This window comes from Leucopleurus acutus (assembly GCF_964270905.1).
Source record: "Leucopleurus acutus genome assembly, chromosome: 11".
Lineage (NCBI taxonomy): Eukaryota > Metazoa > Chordata > Mammalia > Artiodactyla > Delphinidae > Leucopleurus > Leucopleurus acutus.
In genome coordinates, this window is record NC_139152.1 from 63,610,129 (window position 1) to 63,632,205 (window position 22,077).

Consider the following 22,077-nt stretch of genomic DNA (forward strand, 5'->3'; position numbering starts at 1 on the left):
GTGGAATAAGAAAAATTCAGAAGTCTTTTATTCCTGTAAATGGTAGGGTTTAGTTGAAATATAAACGGCTTTAAAATGTTTATAGAATGAAACCATATCTTCTCTTCGGGACCTTCATTCACTTATTCTTTTCCTCTTTCGACTACCTACTAAATACATTTACCATGCAAGGCATCAGGGTTAGAGTGAAACATCACACATCCTATATGTTATTTCCCTTCCATGGTCCACAATGTAGTAGGCAAGAGACTGACTGAAACATGACTACAGAATGAAGCAGGAAGTGTAAACCCCCCAAGCAGTGAACCAGATTTGGTATACTGAGACTTCAAAACATGGAAAATGACCGCTAGTTGTTGGAATCAGAGAAAGTGGCTTCTTTTGCTTCAGAGAGATGTGAAGTAAAGTTGTGAAGTGATTCCTTAGTCAAGGAGGAAAGAAAGACGTGCACATTTTCTCTAAACCTCAGTATTTTTAACAGCCCCCAATAAATTTCAAAATAGCTACTAACCAGATTCATAACTTGCTAGTTTGAGGTCTACATGCTCTTTGTTATTTTCTGACCATTTGTAGTAAATGTCAAGAAATCAGTGCATTGGAGATAACGCAAACATCTAAAGGCAAAGGGAGAGAATCAGGGTGAGGACATTTCACAGAAGAAAAAAAAAGGAACCCAACCTTTAGATAAGGCAAAACATTGTTAAACAGAGAAGAAAATCATTGTGCTTCTTAAACCCATTAATTAAATATAAGCAGAAACCCTCTGTACACACTTGATTTGTAAAATTAGGTCAAGAAAGTCTGAATTTAGAGGTTTCCTTTTGTTACTCATATGTATATGTATATATATAATTGGTATAATATGATGTGTCTTATATAACAGCATCAAGGGTTCTCAGGAAAGATTGTTGTAACAGTTTTTGTGAGATTTCAGATTTACCTAGAAAGTGACATGGAAAATTGGCCCTTGAATATATTACATTCTGAAAGGCAAAGAATACAAAACATTAGTTTTGAAAATGCTTACTCACATGGTTTTAAGTTTGGCTTATTTGTTGAATCAGTAGATTCAGTAGGAGGATCTGTGAGTCTATGAATTTTGAAACGTGGAGCATAGAACCGTCTTGCAGATAAAGCTTTTGTAAGCCCTGCAGCTATTATTACAGATTATACTGCAATTGTGGTTTTATGTGAACTGGGCATAATTGGTTATCAGCACAAACTAAAGCTTACTGAATGCTTGTCTTGCAAACTTGTCTTTTGCTGGGTTGGATGTATATCTGTGCATTGGGTAGCAGTTTAAGCTCCCTCACACAGCAGTATTTTTAAGCTGGAATGCAGAGCCAATGCTGGAAGAGGGTCTGTTGTGTAGAAGACTGCTATGAGTTGGCATTCTCCCCACAGAGAAGCTTGATAAACTGCCCTTTCTGTATTTAGCTTACGAGGTTCAGCGCCAGATTGCCCAACCAAACCACAACTGTTTCTTTTTCCTGTATTTTATCTTCTCTTGGAAAAGCTGTTAACGTTACAGAAAATTTGCAAGAATCGTACAAAGAACTCCCATATACATTTAACTCAGAGCACCCAGAGACCTTTTTCAAGTTTCACAAATTGTCCCAGAGGTAGTACTTTTAGCGATTCAGGATGAACGTTGTACCCAGTCGTCACGTCTTCCTAACATCCCTCGATCTGGAACAGTGCTTTAATCTTTCCTTGACTTCCGTGACATTGATATGTTGAAGGCAAGCATTTTATAGACTGTTTCTTAATGTGGGTTTGTCTGATATTTTCTCGTGATTGCAGATACATGTATATAAATGTATATATATTTATATATATATAATGTCACAGAAATGATACTGTGCTTTTCCATTGCCTTCCTACCAGGTATCAACATTATTGATATTCCCCTTTCTGGTGGTGTTGAATTTGATTGCTTGATTGGGATGATGTTTGCCACAGTGGGTCTGCTTTCACCCATAGGTTTTAGCATCCATTGAGGTTTCTTGCCTAAATTAATAGTTTACTCCAATGGATGTCATGTGATTTCTAATTCCATTATTCCTTCTGCATTTATGCCTTGCCATTCAACTTTAAGAAAATGATGTCCCTTTCTTATTTTTCTCCTCCTCCCCCCTCCCTCCTTCTCCTTCCCCCCTTCCCCCCTCCTCCTTTTCCTTCTCCTGTGCTCTTTCCCTCTCCCCCTCTTTGAATTTTGTGGACTAATGGATTCCTACTGTCTTCAGTGGATTATAATCCATCAATATGACTATTTATTTTGATGTTTAGAATTTCCCAGATTTGGTTGCTGGGATGCCCTTCAAGCTGGCTTCTGCCCCATTATTCTTTGAGAACTTTGTTTCTTTTTGGCTCAAGGTAATCTAGGCTCACCTTGTTCTCTCACTGCCTTGGCTTCAGCTTTTATCTAAGGTGCCCTGATTTCTTTTGTGAAGAGTAATATTTAGGAACCAGATCTCACTGCTCCTAACTTTCCTAAATAGTAAAATATATGTAGGTACACACACACACACACACACACACACACACACACACACACACACTCATACAGACACACACATATTTTTGTAAACGTATTTCCTTTTTTAAAAATTAATTTATTAATTTATTTTTGGCTGCGTTGGGTCATCATTGCTGCGCGCGGGCTTTCTCTAGTTGCGTAGAGTGGGGACTACTCTTCATTGCGGTGCGCGGGCTTCTCATTGCGGTGGCTTCTCTTGTTGTGGAGCACGGGCTGTAGGCACACGGGCTTCAGTAGTTGCAGCACGCGGGCTCAGTAGCTGTGGCTCACGGACTCTAGAGCGCGGGTTCAGTAGTTGTGGCGCACGGGCTTAGTTGCTCCGTGGCATGTGGGATCTTCCCGGATCAGGGCTCGATCCCGTCTCGCCTGCATTGGCAGGCGGATTCTTAACCACTGCACCACCAGGGAAGTCCCTACACACATATTTATCTCAATATCAACGAGCTATCTATGAGAGAGAGAGAGAGAGAGAGAGAGAGAGAGAGATGGGTATATAACCGTAAATTCACAGTGCCTCCAATTCCAAATCAACACTCAGAGTTTATTCTTGCTTTCTCCTTTCCATACTTGCACCTTCCTTTGTCAACTGAGAAACCTGGCTCCCATTATACGCAATATGTTTTCTTATTTGCTCAGCCCCCCAACCCCCAGCATACAAATCTAACAAATCTCTCATCCACACTGGGCTACTCTTCACTCTGACAGATTCCTGGCCTTGGCCCTGGCTGTCACCTGTCTTCCTTCCCACCAAGAAAGAGAGAGCTGGTTTGGGAAAGATATTTGTTTTTCTTTCTTTTAGGTTGGGTTTATAAAGCAGGAACTATAAGACCATTAGTTATTGTTGCTGACTCAAACCAGTTTTGTTTGTGTCCACATTTGTGACTAGTATATCCATATCAAGATGAATTCACATGGCTGTATTTTTAATATAAACCAATATGCAACACCCCTATTTATGAAATTGGAAATCTGAAGATTGCTAGTATCTAGGTGTATTGCTGAATTCCTTTAAATGGCATGTATAATAGCTTCCTTTTCTTAGGAGTAAAAATTTAAGGTAGTAAAGAGTAAAATTAAGGTTAGGCCATTGGGTATTGTCACATTCAAATACTGTCTGTTAATAACTTAGTGACTAAGCTATCTGTCAGCTAAGGAGACATCACATACATTAACATGCTCAGTGTCCAGAGACATTTGGAATTAAATGGAATTAAATTGTAGGGTAGTGGTTAATAAAACAATATTTAGAAGCTTCCAGATTTAAGTACAGGTTAAGTATCTCCCAGCTTGTTACACAGGGCAAATTATTACATCTCTAGAAGCCTCAATTAATCCACAGCACCTAAATTACAGGTGTCTTAGTCTGTTCCAGCTGCTCTAACAGGAATACCATAGACTAGGTGGCTGAAGCAACAAACATTTATTTCTCATAATCCTGGAGGCTGGAAAGTCTAAGATCGAAGTGCCAGTAGATTTGGTATCTGGTGAGCTCCTGCTTCCCGGTTCATAGATGACCATCTTTTCACTCTGCCCTCACATGGCAGGAGGGGCAAGGGAGCTCTCCAGGGTCTGTTTTGTAATGGCACTAATCCCATGCATGAGGTCTCTATCCTCATGACCTAATCACCTCCCAAAGGCGCCACCTCCTAGCATCATCACATTGGGGGTTAGGTTTCAACACATGAATTTTGGGAGGAAACAGATATTCAGTCCATAGCAACACAATTGTTGTGAAGTTTGAGTGATATGCCCTAGATAAAACACTAGGCATAGTACTTGGCATATAGTAAGTGCACATAAACAGGAACTAGCTTTTACGTTAATTATTGGTGAAACCTAGACCTTTAGCTACTAGGACTCTTAGTAACAGACACTAGCACTAGCTTATTAGAACTCTAAATAAATTAAATGGTGTTTTTGCAATGCCCTATCTTACAGTTTCAGTAAGTGCTTATAACATGTTGACCATGTTGTAAATGCACAGTAAGATAGTCTGCACAGGATGATGTCTTCTAAATATTTTGAATCATTTTTTCCTTTTCCCAGTCAGTATGAGAGGAATGCAGTATTGGTTTACATGGGAACAGTGAATGATGCCACTGCAATATCTACCTTTTGGTTAGAAAACACTATTGATTCTGAAGTCTTCGTAAATTGTTTCATGAATCAACCCCAAAACCTGTTATTTTACTGGAATGAAGCATGCACAAAAGTAGAGGACATGCTTAGAGCCTTCAGAGGTTAAACTGAACTTCTTTGATCATTTATATAAAAGTTAAATCTTTACCAGTTACCTTTGATTGTCCCTCTAGAGACTGGAGTTAAACTCTTATTCCACTTTAACAAATAATGAGGTAGAAATCCTGGAGAAATCGATGTCTTGTAACATATATAGAGCAGGGGATCTGGACCCATTTACATGTGAATACAATCCAAAGATAATTTCTGAGATCTTTTTATAATTATTTGAAGTTTAACTTTACCATGTTCCTTCCCTTGATCAATCTGTTGCCCTATCATTTCTAATGTAGGTAACTCAGATAGGGAACACTGTGAAACATACACCAAAGAACTTGAAAATACGGTATAAATAAGATTTTCTCTTGTGACCTAAACTAAAAAAAGAAGTTAAAGAACAAATCAGCCAGAAAGGTTCACTGCCACATTAAAAAACAAAGTAAAACAAAGGTTTCCAAGACCAAAGTTTGAATACTTTTTTATCAGAGGGTGGGGGCTTAGCCAATGGAATTGAGTTCTAGGTTTCATACACTGAGAAAGATAGCCGCACACTGAGAAGTATTTTTTAAGATCTGTATATTTGCAGCAAAGAAAAAAGTCTACTCCCAAAACACATTCTGAATATTCTTTTGCTCCGTAGAGATTTTCCTAGAGGGAGATGCTCTGCATCTTTATAACTAACATAGCTACAAGTATTCTGGTTCCTGTAATTGCTCTGGTCTTGTTCTAGTAAAAATCAGTTGGCATTGGGCTTTAGACAGCCATCCCAGTGAACTACTTTATGTGACTCAGCATCTGAGAAACCAGTCTGTGACTTCTGAGCCTGTATGACTGTAGGCCAACCCTGGCTCCCAGCCAGTTCACCCAGGCACCATGCCTCTCTGAGGCTTCTTGGCAAGCAGCCAGTAAGCTTTCCCTGGGGTGTCCTATCTTGCTACATACTCTCCATTTAAATGGCGTCAGCAAGTAACAATCCTTAGAAATCTTCAGAGGAATTTTTTCCCCTCGTTCATGGACATTAGGCTAAGGAATAAGTCAGGGAGGTACAGTGGCTCACAGGAAAAGAGCCCAAGTGGAAGAATAGATGATAATGAACTTTAGAAGTGAGTGGGGAGGGGCAATAGACAGGGGACATAGGAGACCCTGGGGGCCAGAGAAGAAAAGAAACAGCCCAGAGAGCCGGATATATTCCCCACATTATAACGTTGACCAGAATCCCACATGCCTCAGGAGAATGCCTTTCCAGGCCTTTGGTAATAATAACACTTGAGCTCACAATTATTTTGTGAGGAGCATATTTTTCTTTGCCTTTTACACATAAGCAAATTGAGGTTCAGAGAGGCTAAGTCACTTAGCAAGGTCACATGAGTTAATAACTGTTTAGCGAGAGAGCTAAGTTTTATACTTAGCTTTATACCATGCTTCCTTCTGTGTGCTTTACCCAACAATGACACTATTTTATGATCACTACTGATAAGATTTATACATTCAGTTATCAAATATTTGCAGAGTGCAGCATATCTGCTAGACATGTGGCTAGGCATTGGGATGCAATGATGAGCTTAAACATCGAGAATGGACTCTAGTTTGGAAGATGAACATTTATCAAATAATTACACAAATGTCATGTTACGAGAGTATGAAGTGCTCAAGATAGGTACAGGGAGAAATAAGTATTTGTAACTTGGGACTTCACCTGAAAATTTGGAATTGTTCTTTAAGAAAGAGTCACTGGAGCTGAGACTTGAAGGGAGAAATTTAATTGGATGTCGTGGGAAGGAAAATATTCAAGTAGAAAGGACCTGTTGAGGCCAGGAGCTATAGGATGTGGGTAGAAGATTCTTGTGACCACAAGGGAGAGAGATAAGGGGAGTCCAATGCAAGATGACACTGGAGAGGCAGACAGAGATCAGACCATGCAAAGCCTCTTAGGCTCCCTAAAGGTTTCACCCAGGGGCACTATGAACAAGGACCAGGTTTGTTGAGAAAATATCACAAGTTCAGTCCTGTACAAGATGGGTTTGAGTTATCTCTGTGATAATCAAGAGGTAATGTCTATTAGACAGTTATGATTCACATCTGGAATTCAGAGAAAAGTTCTGGGTTAGAGTTTGAATTTGGACTTCATGTGTGGATAGGCAATCACTAATACAATGGGTATGTTTGAGATCGTCTGGAGAGACTGTACAATGCAAACTGGAAGAAGCTTAGGATATTGCTTTGAGGAACCCCCAACTTTTGCCCTTCTTTTTTACTACCGACAACCATGACATTTAATGATTGGGTAAAAGAGAACAAAGAGAAAAAAAGTAGCATCCAGAGAGAATGGGGAACAAACTGGAAAATTTTTATTGTAGAAGCCAAGGAAGGAGAGTTTCATGAAGGGAGGAATGGTCTGCTATTCTAAATGCTACCAAGATATCAAGGAAGGTGAAGACTAAAAACGTCTGTTGATGTTCACAACATTGAAATTTTTACTGGCCTTAATGGTATATCCTGTCATTCGAACAGCATGTCCTCTTCTGAATCTTGCTGTGTTCCTTATATTTAGTTTTAAGTTACAATAAGCTAGGAATGTCTGCCAGAAACCACTGGAGGTCAAGGCACAGCTTTGTATGAATTCTTGCATTAATATGTCAATTCCTATATACATACATGCACACATACAGCATATAGTTTTCCATGATTTATTAAAATCCTAATGAGCGTTTCAGAGTTTTTAGATCCATCAGATAAACAGAAAATATTTCTGGCATCAGTGATTACACTTTATTTTCTCTCAAACAAAACCAGGATTTAGAATAAAAGTAACATAGTAAGCGGAAATTGATTTAAAGATTAACTGAATTTTTCTTTCACGTATAAATAGTCTCTTTAGATTTTTTTAAAGTAAGGAATATTTAGTGATCACTTGTCATGGTCCAAACTCAGTACTAGGAATGGGACTCCAAGCAAATGAGATAACTATAAAGAACAAAGTCCAGTGTACAATGCTGTATTGTCTTGTCTCCTTCTCTCTCTTGTAGTTCACGCTGTGGACTTTCTAAAGATGTGGTGTTTTTGACCAAATATATGTAGATTTTGAAGCTGCATAAGGAAAGATAGTGCCTCTTAAAACGTTTGCCTGTGCATAAAAGGAAGAAGCAATGCATGAAGATTGGAATATCAAAACGTATGCAGTCCCTCTGTGGAGTGCTTTTTATTTGATTAGACCTACTCTTTACATGTTAATCACACACACAAATATATACCCATGAACATATATACACAACTATAAAACGTATTATAAAAGAGCGTTGTCAGAATGAGAATTTGTTTTTGATTGACTTTAATTTTTCTGAAATCAAGACATCATAGTGACATTTATAGCCCATAGCAAAGTCAATATTTATTTTACTTATACTTTGTATTTTAGGATATATTTTATAGAATGTGCATGGAAAAAATAATTTTAGGGGTGTTTTCGGTGCTTTTATCATTCTCAGAAGAGCACAGTTTAGCCAGACTTCCTCTAAGACAGCAAAAAAAAAGGAATCTTTTCTAGTCTTTTGCCCAGAAAAAGTGCAGTCAATTATTGGTAATTACAAGCTTTCAAACTTAGAAAAGTCTAAGAAATCTGATTTAATACCTCACTACAACTTGGGTTGTATATGAAAAGTAAGGAAATTCTCCTGTAGATAGACAGCTTTGGAATGTCCCAGACATAAAGAAATGCTCACTTACCTTCATAGAAAACTTTCAATACATTGATTTCTTCTTGTACTAGAGAACTTTGATGAGTCGCTGGTGACAGCAATTGGTATTTCTGTCTTCTTGGTTAATTTCAGAGCACATTCAGAAAATGAAGGTACCTCTTTACCATCTGCCGATTCCTGTACCAGTCCTACTAAGATGGATTTATCATACAGTAAGACAGCTAAGCAGTGCCTAGAGGAGATATCCGGTAAGTGACCTGATTGGTGGGTAGGTCAAACTCAGAATTTTTATGATCTCTCCATAAGTCTTTTTATTAAATCATATTTATGCTATACTGTTTTCCCTTAGGCATAAATGGACTGTGTACATTTCATGCTTCAGAGATGCTTAGGTATTTGACTGTTCTGCTTAGAATGGTCTCTTTGTTGCTCTGTAATGAATTCTGTAAAGAATGGTAGTGCTCTCAGAGGCTGAGATTTTAAGTCATGGTTGCCCTCAGTCTAATTGAATACTATCAGAGAAGACCTGGAGAATCTTCTATTGTTAATAAGGCAGTTCTTGAATATATCTAGAGATTTAAAAAAATACTCATGATCAGATGGCAATGTAAAATTTCCAAGGCCTCCAACCCTGCTCTGTCTACAATTCTGTGTTATTTTGAACATTTCTACATAGTGGCTCTGAATGTGTGTTCTGGGAAAAATCTAATTATGGAAATATTTCATTATATATAAATAATGTAAGAAAAATGGCATGTACATACTCCAGACCCTATTTGTCAGATTCTCAGCTTTAGTCCACTATTTTTCCTAGGATCCGGATAAGCCTAGGCACATATGGAAGCCCTCTGGTATAATTTTATTATATATAGGTCCATATGGACCTATATAATGTATAATATAGGAACTAAGTAGGCTCTTAACGTGATATACTGCTTCCAAGGGGAAAGACAGTTTAAGAACATTTTATGTGTTTCCAAGTATAAGAATGCATGGCAGTAGAGGTATGTCTTTTGGTCCAATAAGTCTCTGACTCAGCCCTTGTATATTCCTAAGGAAAAAACGAAAAGAACTATTTAAATTTTAAAAATTACTATAGTACTCCTAGAACTCAAAGTATTGCTCTGAAGCTCATGAGCATAGCCATATCACAAATTTGGAGGTTAAGAAACTTCCTCACTTAAGCAGACTTGAAACACTTCGGCGAGCATTAGCAGTTACCGCAGTATCCATCGATGGATATTGACAACAATGACAGCACCACATCCCAAGGGTTCCTTCTGGAATTAACATCAGTGGTATCATAGGCTTCAGAGTTTTCATGTGGAGATGACAGTGGGCCAGTTCAGGGTAAGGGCGGAAATGGTAATGCAAGGCATAACTATAGGGATACTTGTAGATTTTTCAAGCACTTGGAGGAAGTGTTGGTTTTCCCTGGCTCCCGAGAGCCCCTTGGTGAATCATGATATGTATCTGTATTGTGACTAGATATTATTTAAACATAGTGTGGAACGTTTCACACATTTCTTTACTCATGCATGTCTTCAATTAGTATCAATATGCCTACAAAATACTAGAGCTCAAATCTGTAGGAGAAAATGCATTTAAATACACTTTGAATTCTAATTATGTGATTTTCACAAAGAAACCTTGTTTTTCTGAAATTAGTATATCGCTTAGTATCTCTGATTGAATCCGTAACCCGTGTTTGATCTTTTTTCCTCCAGTTTCTTATTCTTTTGACCATTTAATCATGTTTTATACATCCAATTAATATTTCCATTTATGTAAGTCACATCATTATGTTATACACCTTAAACTAATACACTGCTACATGCCAATTATATCTCAGTAAAACTGGAAAAAACATGCTTAATTTCCATTTAATGTTCTGATTTTTAATAGAATATTTGAAAGTGAAAAATAAACTAGACTGTAACATAATACAATAGTCTGATGGATTTATTAGAAGGTATAATATTAATTTATGTCAATAAGTATTGATATAGAATCATAGATTTGAATCTATGATTTAGATAGAAATAAAAGAAAGAAAACAGCACGTAAGTGCTGAAATGAGGCTTATCTGATTATGTCATTCCTACGATCATTTGTTTAAAATGAGTCTATAGTGGAGTACCGAAAATTTCTCTCAATGCAAACTCGAGATTTCATGAAAGAAAGATATTTATGATTAGAAAGCTATAAATTGAGTACCATAATTGGAGAAATGTAGATGAGAGTATACTGGTGGACCAGTGATGAGAGGATGACAGTCATAGGGAAGCAGGCCAGTGACAAGAGCAGAGCTGGCATACCCTGGCCTTTCTTCTAATGATCTTGCCTTCTAATCCCTCCTTGAGCTACTTATTCTCCTGTTCATACCCTACATCTGGGCACCGTCGGAATCTGCAGCTTCTCTATAATCTCACTTCCATGCATCCCACTCTTGCTGATGACATCCTCCTATCCTTTCAATGCCCTTCCTTTCATTCTCTGACTCTGACACTGGTCCTACTAAGATTTGCAATTTATTGATCCCACCACCATTACTCACCCTCACCAAACTCTACATATCCTTTCTTCCTTCCTTAATCAGATGAATTCCTATAGTGACTGAACGTGATTTTACTTTTACATATACCCTTTACTCCCTTACACCTCTTGCACTTCATTGTTCTCATTGGATGAAACCACAGACCTAGTAACATTCAGGTCTCCACCTAGTCCATACCAGCAATGAATGGACCTGGAGAAAAACACATCACGTGTTGATGTGATTCGCTTTACATTCATGGCCACCAACTTCAAGTGAGTAGTTAATGCTGCCCGGCAATCATTCTGTATTTCTCTGGCGCATTTATTCATTTTTTGTCATCTAAGAACTTGAGATTGTTCTTAGATGACAATTTTATACCTTATCTCTTCTTTACAAAGCTACAGTGCCACTTCTCCCATCCTTTCTCTTAACTGATGACCTTGATGTCACTAAAAAAAATTTAAGCAGAGAGAAAAGAATTTCACAAACCCCTGCCACCATATCTACCCATGTACGGCATTTTATACCTATTTACTTCACTTTTCCTTGGATTACTTTCTTTTCTACCTTATCTCCCTCTATACCAAACCACTCTCTTTAGCTCCACAGGATGCTGCCATCTCTGCAATCTTAATTTAAAATAAAACAAAACAACTTTCCTTGACCCCTTCCACAGCTTTCTTTCTCTATCTAATTTCTCTTGTTGCTACTATATTCTGGCTGCTAGGGAAACCACAGACCACATGCACACTTGAATTTAATGCCACGTCTTAGACTAGCCCTTAGAATATTTCTTCAAAGACAGCATGAGATATGAGCAGGTAAGTGTTCTAGGAAGTAGAAAAAATTAATCCTGGCCTCTGCACTGCCATTATTTTGTTGTTTGCATTGTCCCTTAGTTCCCTTTTTTGTGAGGTGACTGTAGTGATGCTTAATAAACTCAGGATTATTGTGAGATACGGTTTTATTCTTCCATCCATCTTTTCAGTAATCATTGCCAGGTACGTTATAAATGCCAAGCATGCCAAGGATTGGGAAAACAAACATGACTAAGACATGAGTTCTCCTATGGAGGAATTAGAGACAAATAAACTTTAACACCACAAATAATTGAATTACTAGATTTATGGGAACAACTAACTTAACTGTAAAGATTTATACAGGGCCTAAAAGAAGATCACACGTGTGTATAGTAGAATTCTAATGGGTAAAGAAATCAGGAAATAATATTTCAGGAAGAAACAACTTCAATAGAAGTAATTTGAAAAAAAGTTTTACTTGTTATTTTTGTCTGTTTCTTATTGTAAAAATGGGTACTTTTGGGATTTTGGTAGCTCAGTGATTTTCAATGCCAGTTTCAATGCCAGTACTACTGTTGAAGCCTTATTGCTAAAGGTTGCTGTGGGGACCTCAGTGGGGAGTAAATCTGTCCTGTTCCCCAAGTGAAGTAGCCTAAATAATAGAGAACTCTGATGGAGTTAGTCTTGGCTGGATTAGATCCAGGTTTTGTGAATTTTTGAAGCCTATGCAATTTGGAGGAGCCTGGAAATAATTTAAAAAATACAAAGTTACATTGGCTCAACTAAGTTAGAAGCTCTGTATATTAAACACCACTGGCTTCACAGTAGACGTACCTTGATGTCCTGGTATCGTTTTGCCTGACCAGCATCCATTGCTGCGTCTGCTCATAACAGCCCCTTGATTTTCTTTTGGGGAACCATAGCCCCATCAATCTCTGTTCACGTAGTTCAAATGAAATTGACCCAAGCAGATCCAATCAGAACAACCCATCCCGTTGACCACAGTGACTCTTTCAGGAGTGGACAACTGACCCAATTCAGTTCAATCAGAACCAATGAGAATCAGTCTCAGAACTTTTCCTGGCTGTTAGGAAAGAGACACTCCGTTTTTCGACTAGACCTGAAGCTAATCAGAAGAAAGCTTGGAGCTGCTGGCAGTTACCTTCACCCTCGAGTGAAACAAACGTAGAGAAAACAGAACCTAAAGCAGAAGAATATTAGCTCAAGGTCTTTGTAGAAAATGTCTGAGCCCCTGAACAAGCCACGTCAGAGACTCTGTCTCCCTCCTTCCCTGCACTTTTCTGTTGTGTTACCCAGGGAAATCCCTTTTTGTACTTAAATGTGAAAAGCATCCCTATTGCATGACCTGTGAGATGCATGACAGGTAAAGATCTATGATACTGTTAAGGAGAAAACTTGAATAGTTCACGTTGAAAAGCAGATTTGTTAGGAGGCTTAGCTCTTTACATTTCCTCTATGCAGTAACTCATTTGAATTTATAAGAACAGTGTCTTCACGATTAAATGGTAGCAGAAGTTAAAAACGTAGTTAAATTGTGGTGTGAAGATAAGTATCAGAAATGAGTTACACAATAAAATGGCATATGCTGGAGAAAACTCAAGACTTTTACAATTTGGAGACCTTTTATCCCACCAAAGTCTTTATGTATCTCTCTCAAGTTTCCCATTATTTGTCGTGTTCTTAGGGAGGAAACTGTGATATTTACCCAATCTGATGATGGTGGTTCTATTAATTATTACAGTCAGGTGATATGCATTATATAATTTGTGACAAAGACCGAGTGAGCTTCTTGCTTCCAGCCTATCCTTAAGATTCATGCCATGACCTCAATATTACAAGTCCAGCTGAACTGATGGTTTAAATTTTACTGCTTTGGCTTGGGTTTTATTCTCTCATTCATTGACAAAAAGAATCTGGCTTCAGAAACCATCCCTTTCATCAAGTGCCAAGAGATCCTGCCAAATGCAAAGTGAGCTTTGTTTTTCATTCCACTGGAATCATTCAGAAAGTTTTTAGATTTTTTTTAATACATAGGTTCACACATGCCCCTTGTTTTGCATAAGACCGTCTACCAACATGTATAACATTTATTTAATCCACTTTTTAACCTTTATCTAGAATTTATATTCCACTGAAAAATGGTGATAGATGCCAGACTGAATCAGAATCAGTGAAGCCAATATGTCATTTGTAAAAAAGTAATTAAATAATTGGATGAATTCAGGAAATCATTTTAGAAGTAAGAATTTAAATTAAACAGAGAGATAAACTAATGGTTACATGTGTTTTTTTCTGACTTCCCATTGTATTGAATAATGGGAAGTATTTGGTATTTAAGACCTGTGTAAATGATCACTTATTTTGCCTTTATCTTGGGTGTTTATAAAGATTAAGATGATCAAGCTCAGGTCATTTTAAATCAGTTTAGATCTTTTACTTAAATAGCTACTTTGTAATTATGTTTACTAAAGAGCTCAAAAACATTCCTTTTCAGAACATTATAGTAGCTCTACTTTATGTGAGGTCTTGGCTAAATTAGAGCGATTCACATTTTCAGTGTTGATTGGGCATATTTGTCTCATACACCGAGGCTTCCTCCTCCACCTTGTGTAACATACATTTCTGAGCATGCTCTCTGGAGCCCCCGAGCCACAACTGCTGAAGCCCGCGCGCCTAGAGCCTGTGCTCTGCAGCAAGAGAAGCCACTGCCATGAGAAGCTCGCGCACTGCAATGAAGAGTAGCCCCTGTTCGCCGCAACTAGATAAAGCATGTGCGCAGCAACAAAGACCCAACACGGCCAAAAATAAATAAATAAATAAATAAATCTATTAAAAATAAATAAATAAATAAACGATTGAATACAAGTAAGTATAAATACACCCATGTATGAATGTACACCCAACGCAAGCAGAGATAACTGCCTCTAGAGAAGCAGTAACTGGGTTCCCTGCTGTTGTTCAAGGTAAACTTAAGGACCCATGTAGTTGTTCCCAGGGGAAAAGCTACTATAACTACAAGTTGACAATATCTCTAAACAAAGAAACAAGCAAAAATGCCCTTTTGGTGCTTTTCTCTGTTTGGGTTATATCTTCAAAATAGCCAGTCTCTCGCTGCTGTCTCCACTGGACTTAGTCCCTTCCTAAATTCACCCCTACAGCTGTGTTATACTTTTTACCCAGTGAATCAGAATGGACCATGTGATTTCATTTGACCAATGACATGTGAGTGGAAAAATGACATGGGCCATTCTTGAGCAGAAGCTTAGGTTTCTTATCTCTTTTTCGCTCTGTCATGATATCAACCTATCCTAGACTGAAGCTGCTCTTTCAATATGGGTCTTTGTATAAAGGGTACCTGGATCAGAGCCACAGCCAACATAGAGTGGACGTTAATGTGAGCCAAGTGCATCTTTGTTTCTGTAAGCTGCTGAAATTTCTAAATCATTTGTAAATACAATATAGTGTAGTCCAAGCCAGAATTTCTCAACCTTGGAACTATCAACATGTAGTCTGCATAATTCTTTGTTTGGGGAGTGGGGTTCCTGTCATTATAGGGTGTAAGCAGTATCATTGGCTTCTACCTCTCAGATGTCAGAAGCACCACACCCACCTTTGTGACAATCAAAACTATCTTCTGATACTGCTGAATGTCCCCTCAGGAGGACCCAGTTGGAAACCACTAGTCTCTAGTCTCACTCTAGAAGTTCTCAAAGTGGGGTTCGTTCGAGAGCTAGCAGTATCTATATCACCTGGGAATGTGTTAGAGATGCAGAGTCTCAAACCCCTTTCAGACTAACTGAATGAGTAGAGATGGGGCTGGGGCCCAGCAGGCTACGTTGTATTAAACCCTCGGAGAGGTTCTGAACATTCAAGTTTGAGAACCACTGGTCTAAGCTGACTGGTACACAAGTATCCTTGTATAAGGAGAGGGCATCTTTATTGCTTTCACTTATAATGCTCAAGTTTAACTTTTGATGCCTAAAGCGTAAGAATTCCATTTTTTGTGAATCTGTAAGACTTTAGAGGATGCTGCATGTGTCCTTTAGTGTAATACATATCAAACACGTTAAAGTTTCATAACCCTAACAAATTTACTCTAGTCTTATAATCTGCTGATTTACTGGATCACAATAACTCCAAATGAAGAAAAAATCCAAAGTGAGGTAGCATCCTGATCTTTTGAAAAACACTTTATAAAATGATGTTTTTAGAAGGATAATTGTCAGTTTCTATGATTCAGCCTTTGTACCCTCATTTTATTTAAGCACATTTTGTATAAACATAGATTATTTTTGAAGAATGAAGAATTGAGAATCAGTATTCATAATTCACAGGTTTGTTTAATTGCAAAAATTATCACAAATGATTGCCCTTCTTTCCATCTAATACCCTTTTACATATATCCTTGAGCTTGAGCATAAGGAATAATTAACTTTGCAAAGTAAGTTGTTATCATATGTAAAGGTATAGGCAGTGTACATTATAATGCTAATTTACATAGTTAAAAGACTGAGCATTCCCCCTAGCTGAAGTTAGCAACAGGAGGTGAAAAATCAGAATTAATTTGATGATATTAGCTCAGAAAATGCTACGGAATTATATCAATTTGAATGACACGAATATTTTAATCTATTTCTCCTTGCTGCCCCCTTTTAGTGAGGAATGTTTATGGGCAGAAAAATCTGAAAAGCTTTTCCTTGATGCTCTTCTCATTAGCTCTCAGTGGTACATGGTCTCTACTATACCTGATAAGTGTTTTAAAAGTTTTCCTAAAATCAGAATTTCAGGATGGTAATTATAACCAGTACAAGATAAATATAAGAAATTTACCCTTTAGGTTTTCTGCTTTTTATCAAAATATTAAAGAGCTGATTATACAGTAATAGGTTTATGGAATAGACTAAGAAAAATGCTCTATGTCAGAAAACATAATATACGTTTTATGGGTTTTGTCACATCATTATCTTCAATATACTTGGCCATCAACTTTCAATTATACGCTTTGAGTGAAAATATTCATTCTCAAAAAGAAAAAAGAAAAAAAAACCGTTTGAGGATTTTTTTTTGCGCTATTTTTGTATAGGAATAAATCTTGATTTTTATTGTCAGATTAGGATTGTACTAAATATCTTCAGAATAAAAAGCCCTTGGATTTGTTCTTTAAAAGAGGAGGTGAAGTCTTTCCCTTTAAAGCATTATCTGTCTGCCGGCGGAGAGTGTCACGCTCCGTTCTTTAGGTCCTTTACACTCTTGAATTTGATTTGTGCTTTTACAGCACAAATCCCAACATTCAGAAGACGGATCTGCCTGCTTCAGCTGCCTGCAGCTATAGAGAATTAGTCTGTCGTTCTCTGTCGTGGAGTGTGTGTTATGTATGTGAGTGAGTGTGTATGTAGCGTGTGTGTGTTTCTCTCCGTATCTGAGGCGGGGTAGCCGAGAGTGATTTAAACATGCATAGGGTTAATCGTGTAGCATCTCATTCAGGCTTGGCTTTGAAACCTGTGGCATGCTAGGCTGGACAGCCGCTTCTGTGCCTCTGTTTTAATTTAGCAGGATGTTTGCTGCCATGGCAGCCAGCAGCATCCACTGCAGCAAGGAAGAGCCATAGATCTGAGAATGCAGGTGGAATACTAAAACACGAGAGGCGCGTGCAGGGCTGGCTTCAGTGCTTGATCTGCTCTTACGGGGCTCTGATGTGGAGGCTCTACATGCTGCACCCTGTCAGTTCCTCTAGAGTAAAGGGCTGCAGACCCAGATAGATCAGTGAAGGGCTGGTGAGAGGCAGGGAAAAAAGCAAAGCCAGAGACATCGCTGGTGCTTCACTACCTCGCGTTTGGGAATACAGAAGCGATAGAGGGAAATGTGGACCCATCGCCCTGCTGAGACATGTGATTGGATAAAGACTGGAAAACGTAGTTGGCTTCCTGTGCTACTTTTCAGCTGGAGCAGTGTCTTTGATGAACTCTTTTCTGCTTCTGATATATACAAGCAAAATGTTTGTAAGTACTGCTGATGAGGGGCATGACATGGCAAGCTGAATTGTGGGCAACTCATTGATTGTACTATAGCTCTAGAATCTAACGTGAACGTTTGAGCCTTGCCTGAGCTTTTATTGAAGTGCAAGTGTTAATTAAAACCAAAAGGGCCAGTTGGCATCTCAGTGCAGAAAGACAATATGAAGTCCAATTGAAAAAGAAGAAGCCAGTAAGGAGAGCCATGCAGCGGCCAGCTGAACTCTCTGTGTTTCAGAGCAAAGTAAGGCCAAAGGGAGCTTGCCTTCAGAAGCAAAAGTCTCTGACCAATCTGTCCCTCACCAGTGAGGGGGAGAGGCGACCCACTGTGCGCATTTCCAACTGGTTTGGAAATGCCGCCAAGGCCAGCCAGAGAGAATCCAGCTATGCAGAGAGGCGCTCTCTGTCCAGATTCTTGTCAAGGTCCATGCAGTCCCTGTACCACACCAGGGGCCCAGGGGCCTGGAACCTGCTGCCCACCAGCCATGCAGGCAGTGAGAGCTTAGAAGAGTGGTCTTCCGGAAAAGGCTTGGAAGGTGAGAGTGATGAAGACAGCCGGTCCGAAGATGAAAATGTGTCCTCCAGGCCTGGCAGCATCGGCAGGAGCTGGGCCGAAGAGGAGGGCGAAAGCTGCCTGCGGGAAGGCACAGCTCATCTGGACGAGGATGTGATCCTGACAATGCTGGGCGACCTGGAACAGGCCCTTTACACTGACTTGTTAGGTAAGTCGGGTCTGCTCCTAAAAGGAGGATGGAATTTTCAGAAGCTGCCTCTTTGCGTAAGCCAAATAGCTTCTGTTCTTCTGACTGATGTGTTCGAAACCGTAGTTACTCAAAACAGTTTTAAATTCCTTGTTTCTTGAAATGATTGTCTTCAGAAAACTGAACTGTGAGAACTAGTTGTAAAGTGTATATGGAGAAAGTAAATAGCAACCACCTGCCCTGAGCATTATTGGCCTAGAGTCTAGTACACTCTAGACATCCATAAATAAGTGTTAACATTTTAAAACTCCAAATTTGTTTTTTACTTAGTCATTAACGGGGCCTATTTATTCAACTTCCCTCAAGGTGACCTCACCACAGATTTGGAATGAAGAATGAAGGACCTCATGGGTAAATTTTTTGCATAGTCAGGTTTCTTCTGCTGCCTCAGTGGTGTCTGAATAGATGGCCTTGTTTGTACCTCGGTGACAAGTACCATACATTCTAGTTATACTTGAAATGCAGAGGCCTCTTCTGACAGCTTTACTCACTTACTTTTTTTTGAAGTGTTGGGCAAAAAATACTTCTGAGTGTGTACATTATAACTATTTAAATTACTATGTAGATGCATGTGAACTGTTCTGATACTTTACAAAGTAGGCCTGTTTGATGACATGATTCTTAGGAGTAACTTCTGATAATAATCTTTAATTAATTAGATATGACAATGTCTGAAGTAATTCTTCAGTCTTGCCACCTGCCTGAATAGCTAAACTGTATACGTTTTAATTGTTATATCTAAGTTCAGCGCTCTACTGTAGCATATTTATATCATACGGTGCCTTCTTCAAAAAGTCATAAGCATTAAACCATTGACCACATCCGCTTTTATGTCAGTGTGTATTTCCACAAAGGACTTCATATAGGACTCTTTAAATTCGAAAGAATTAAACCAGACCAGTGATCCCTTTGTTTCTGATTCACACGACTGAAGCCAAATATAGGTTTGTTTTTATTCTCTATGTAGACCCTCCTGTTACAAGAGGTTTTATGAGATTTTCTGGAATCTTAGTGAACCAGCTTTAGAAGAAGAAAGCTTAGAGAGACAGCAGAGGTGAATATCGCTCAATTTTTCTTGTTAGTTTAGCTTTAAAAGAGTAATGTTTCCACAGTTGTGGGAATAGTGATTTCTGAATCTGAATACACCAGGTGCTCAGACACTGAAGATTTACTTCTTCACCATTGTGTGCTTTCCGTGATGAACTGCTTCTCATAAAAAAAAAACAAAAAAACAAAAAAACTCTGCATGCAGTACAAAGGCAAGAGGGGGAGTCTTAATCCTTAAGAATCTTTTTTCGTTTCTTGATCCTCTGAAACGGTAGAATCAAATAATATTTGTCCTTTGCCTTGAAAATGGTAGCATTTATCTTGTTCTAAGTACCTCTTATGTAAGTATTTTCAAAGATATGACCAGAGTAAAGTCCCCTGAAAGCATGTGTTGGTTGTTCTGTTAAATTACAGCATGCTGTGGCTGGGTGTGTATATGACATATGCCTGTTTGTACATAAATAACTTGGAGCATTACTGTCAGAGGGTCATCTCTCAATAGGTGTCTGTGTATTCCATGGTTTTTAAACTGAGCATCTGCTAATTTATTTATGGGATTATTCTCCTTAAGGCTTTTTTCTCCCCCAGCATATGCCAGTATTCAAAGATGCAAATGAGAAAGTAAGAGGAAGAGTTTATTCAAATAGCTCTGATATGAATAATCATATCAGGATAATGAAGCATTGCAATGCAATTCCCTAAATAATGATGCATGTTAAGTTGGTAAATATATCCAAGCCCACAGCACACAAGAATTGCAGGATTTCTGCTACGTGCTTGACTAGGTTCTGCTTCTGACTCAAAATGGCTTCTTCCAAGTTAGTTTTTAGGCAGAGTTCCCTGAGTTCAACTCTTTATTCTTGGATATCCTAATAAATCAGACAGAGTAGGGTCTGTGCTATAACTATATAGGAGAATATTTAACAGGTAGTGGTAAAGCTGTTAGCCATATTTTGCTATTTTTCCCCCAAAGTGTCTGGTTTAACCTGATGAGTTGAAAAATTTTCTAGCCAACTCACCTTTGGGGTCATCCACAAAACTAGGGTGATTTCTCCAAATAAATCAGGCAGCTGTACTCTAAAAAATAACATTTGTAATATAGCTGGTGTAGAGGACATAATTCTCTGTGAATCAGGTTCATTCATATGTAATTTGATTTCCTCCTAAAAGATGACAAAGGCTGGCAGTGTTATTAATTACAGTGTGTGTAATTAAAGCTTGAAAAGTAAGGGCAGGACTGCACAGATTAAATGGTCTGTCTGCCATTAAGTAAAAACGCAAAAGCACCAAACTGAGCCTGTTACTCTGTCCTAATAGAAGAGATGTTACAAGCAAAGAGAAAGTAGTTTGCACTAATGTGAAAAACTCAAAGCAAATTGCAGAATATGCCGTTCTGGAAAATGTGTGTAGGCCCTTACTATTTTGTCTTACAGGAGGCTTCTTCCAGGAATAATAGCTGGCTTTGAGATTATAAAAGTGAAAGGGGATACATTTTTGTGACTAAATTTCTCATGTGCATTTTTCTGCTCACTTTTATTTGTTACTAAGTGTTTAATGGTATTTGCGCTTTTACATTTGGCCTTTTCACAGTTGTGATTCCCGCCCTGCCCCCATTTCTCTATATTTATGGCATTTGGATACAAATTTACAGGATATTTCAGGCTTGTGCAATCCTTAGGGGGGGTTGTAAGTGCATTTAACTTTATCTTGCCTTTCGTGGGTCATTGAGAACATTTGCTGCAAGAAATTTTGATTTGGTTATTATCTTTCCTGACATGAATGAGGCAGCAATTATGTTTTGCTCAGTAAGTGTTGGGAGGAAAAGGTCCATTTGTCTGATTGTCATGAGTGGTGCAGTGTCATGAGTAGATGTCATGAGGAGAAAAAACAATGGAGAGAGAGAGAGTGATGGTTCTGAAACATGAGGGAAGCTGTATAAAGAAACAGTGGATTCAATTGGAAGAATCCAAGGATCTAAGATGCCTGTTGGATTGGAAGAAGGAAATTTAAAAGGAGATAAAGAAGGTGTTAAAAAATACTGAGTGAAATGGAATGTCGGAAAATACACTGTTCTTAAAGTTTATGTAAAAAAGATATTGAAAGTAATTCAAATATCAGTGTTACTAATATTATGCAGTTGGCAAGTAGTTGAGATGCAGCTTGATTACAAAGTCAAAGTTCTCCCCAAAGGAAGGGACTAGGAGATAGGAGATAGGGAGCTTGTAATGGTGTATTTTTGGAACTTGTGTAAGGGCAATGACTTGCCTTCCTTACTCCCTCCAATAAAAGTCATCTCAGCACTTTCTCCTTTAAGACTTTTCTCTTACCATCACTTAGAATCTTAGGCTTCTCTACTGTGTGAAATCTTAGATAAACTACTGTATATTAGCTTTAATGTGTCTCTAGTTTGGTCTCATCCTTCACTG

General features: G+C 38.4%; 1 protein-coding gene across 3 annotated transcripts in view; it reads left to right on the top strand.

The window, feature by feature from the left end:
* The window catches only part of NAV3 (neuron navigator 3), a gene marked incomplete at its 3' end in the record, with an annotated part of 362,964 nt that overhangs the window by 186,634 nt on the left and 154,253 nt on the right, over window positions 1–22,077 (top strand). For all 3 annotated transcript variants that reach the window (XM_082850415.1, XM_082850416.1, XM_082850417.1), the window contains exon 9: window positions 8,605–8,720. In XM_082850415.1, coding sequence (XP_082706541.1) covers window positions 8,605–8,720 — 116 coding nt within the window. The remainder of the gene's footprint in view (window positions 1–8,604; window positions 8,721–22,077) is intronic.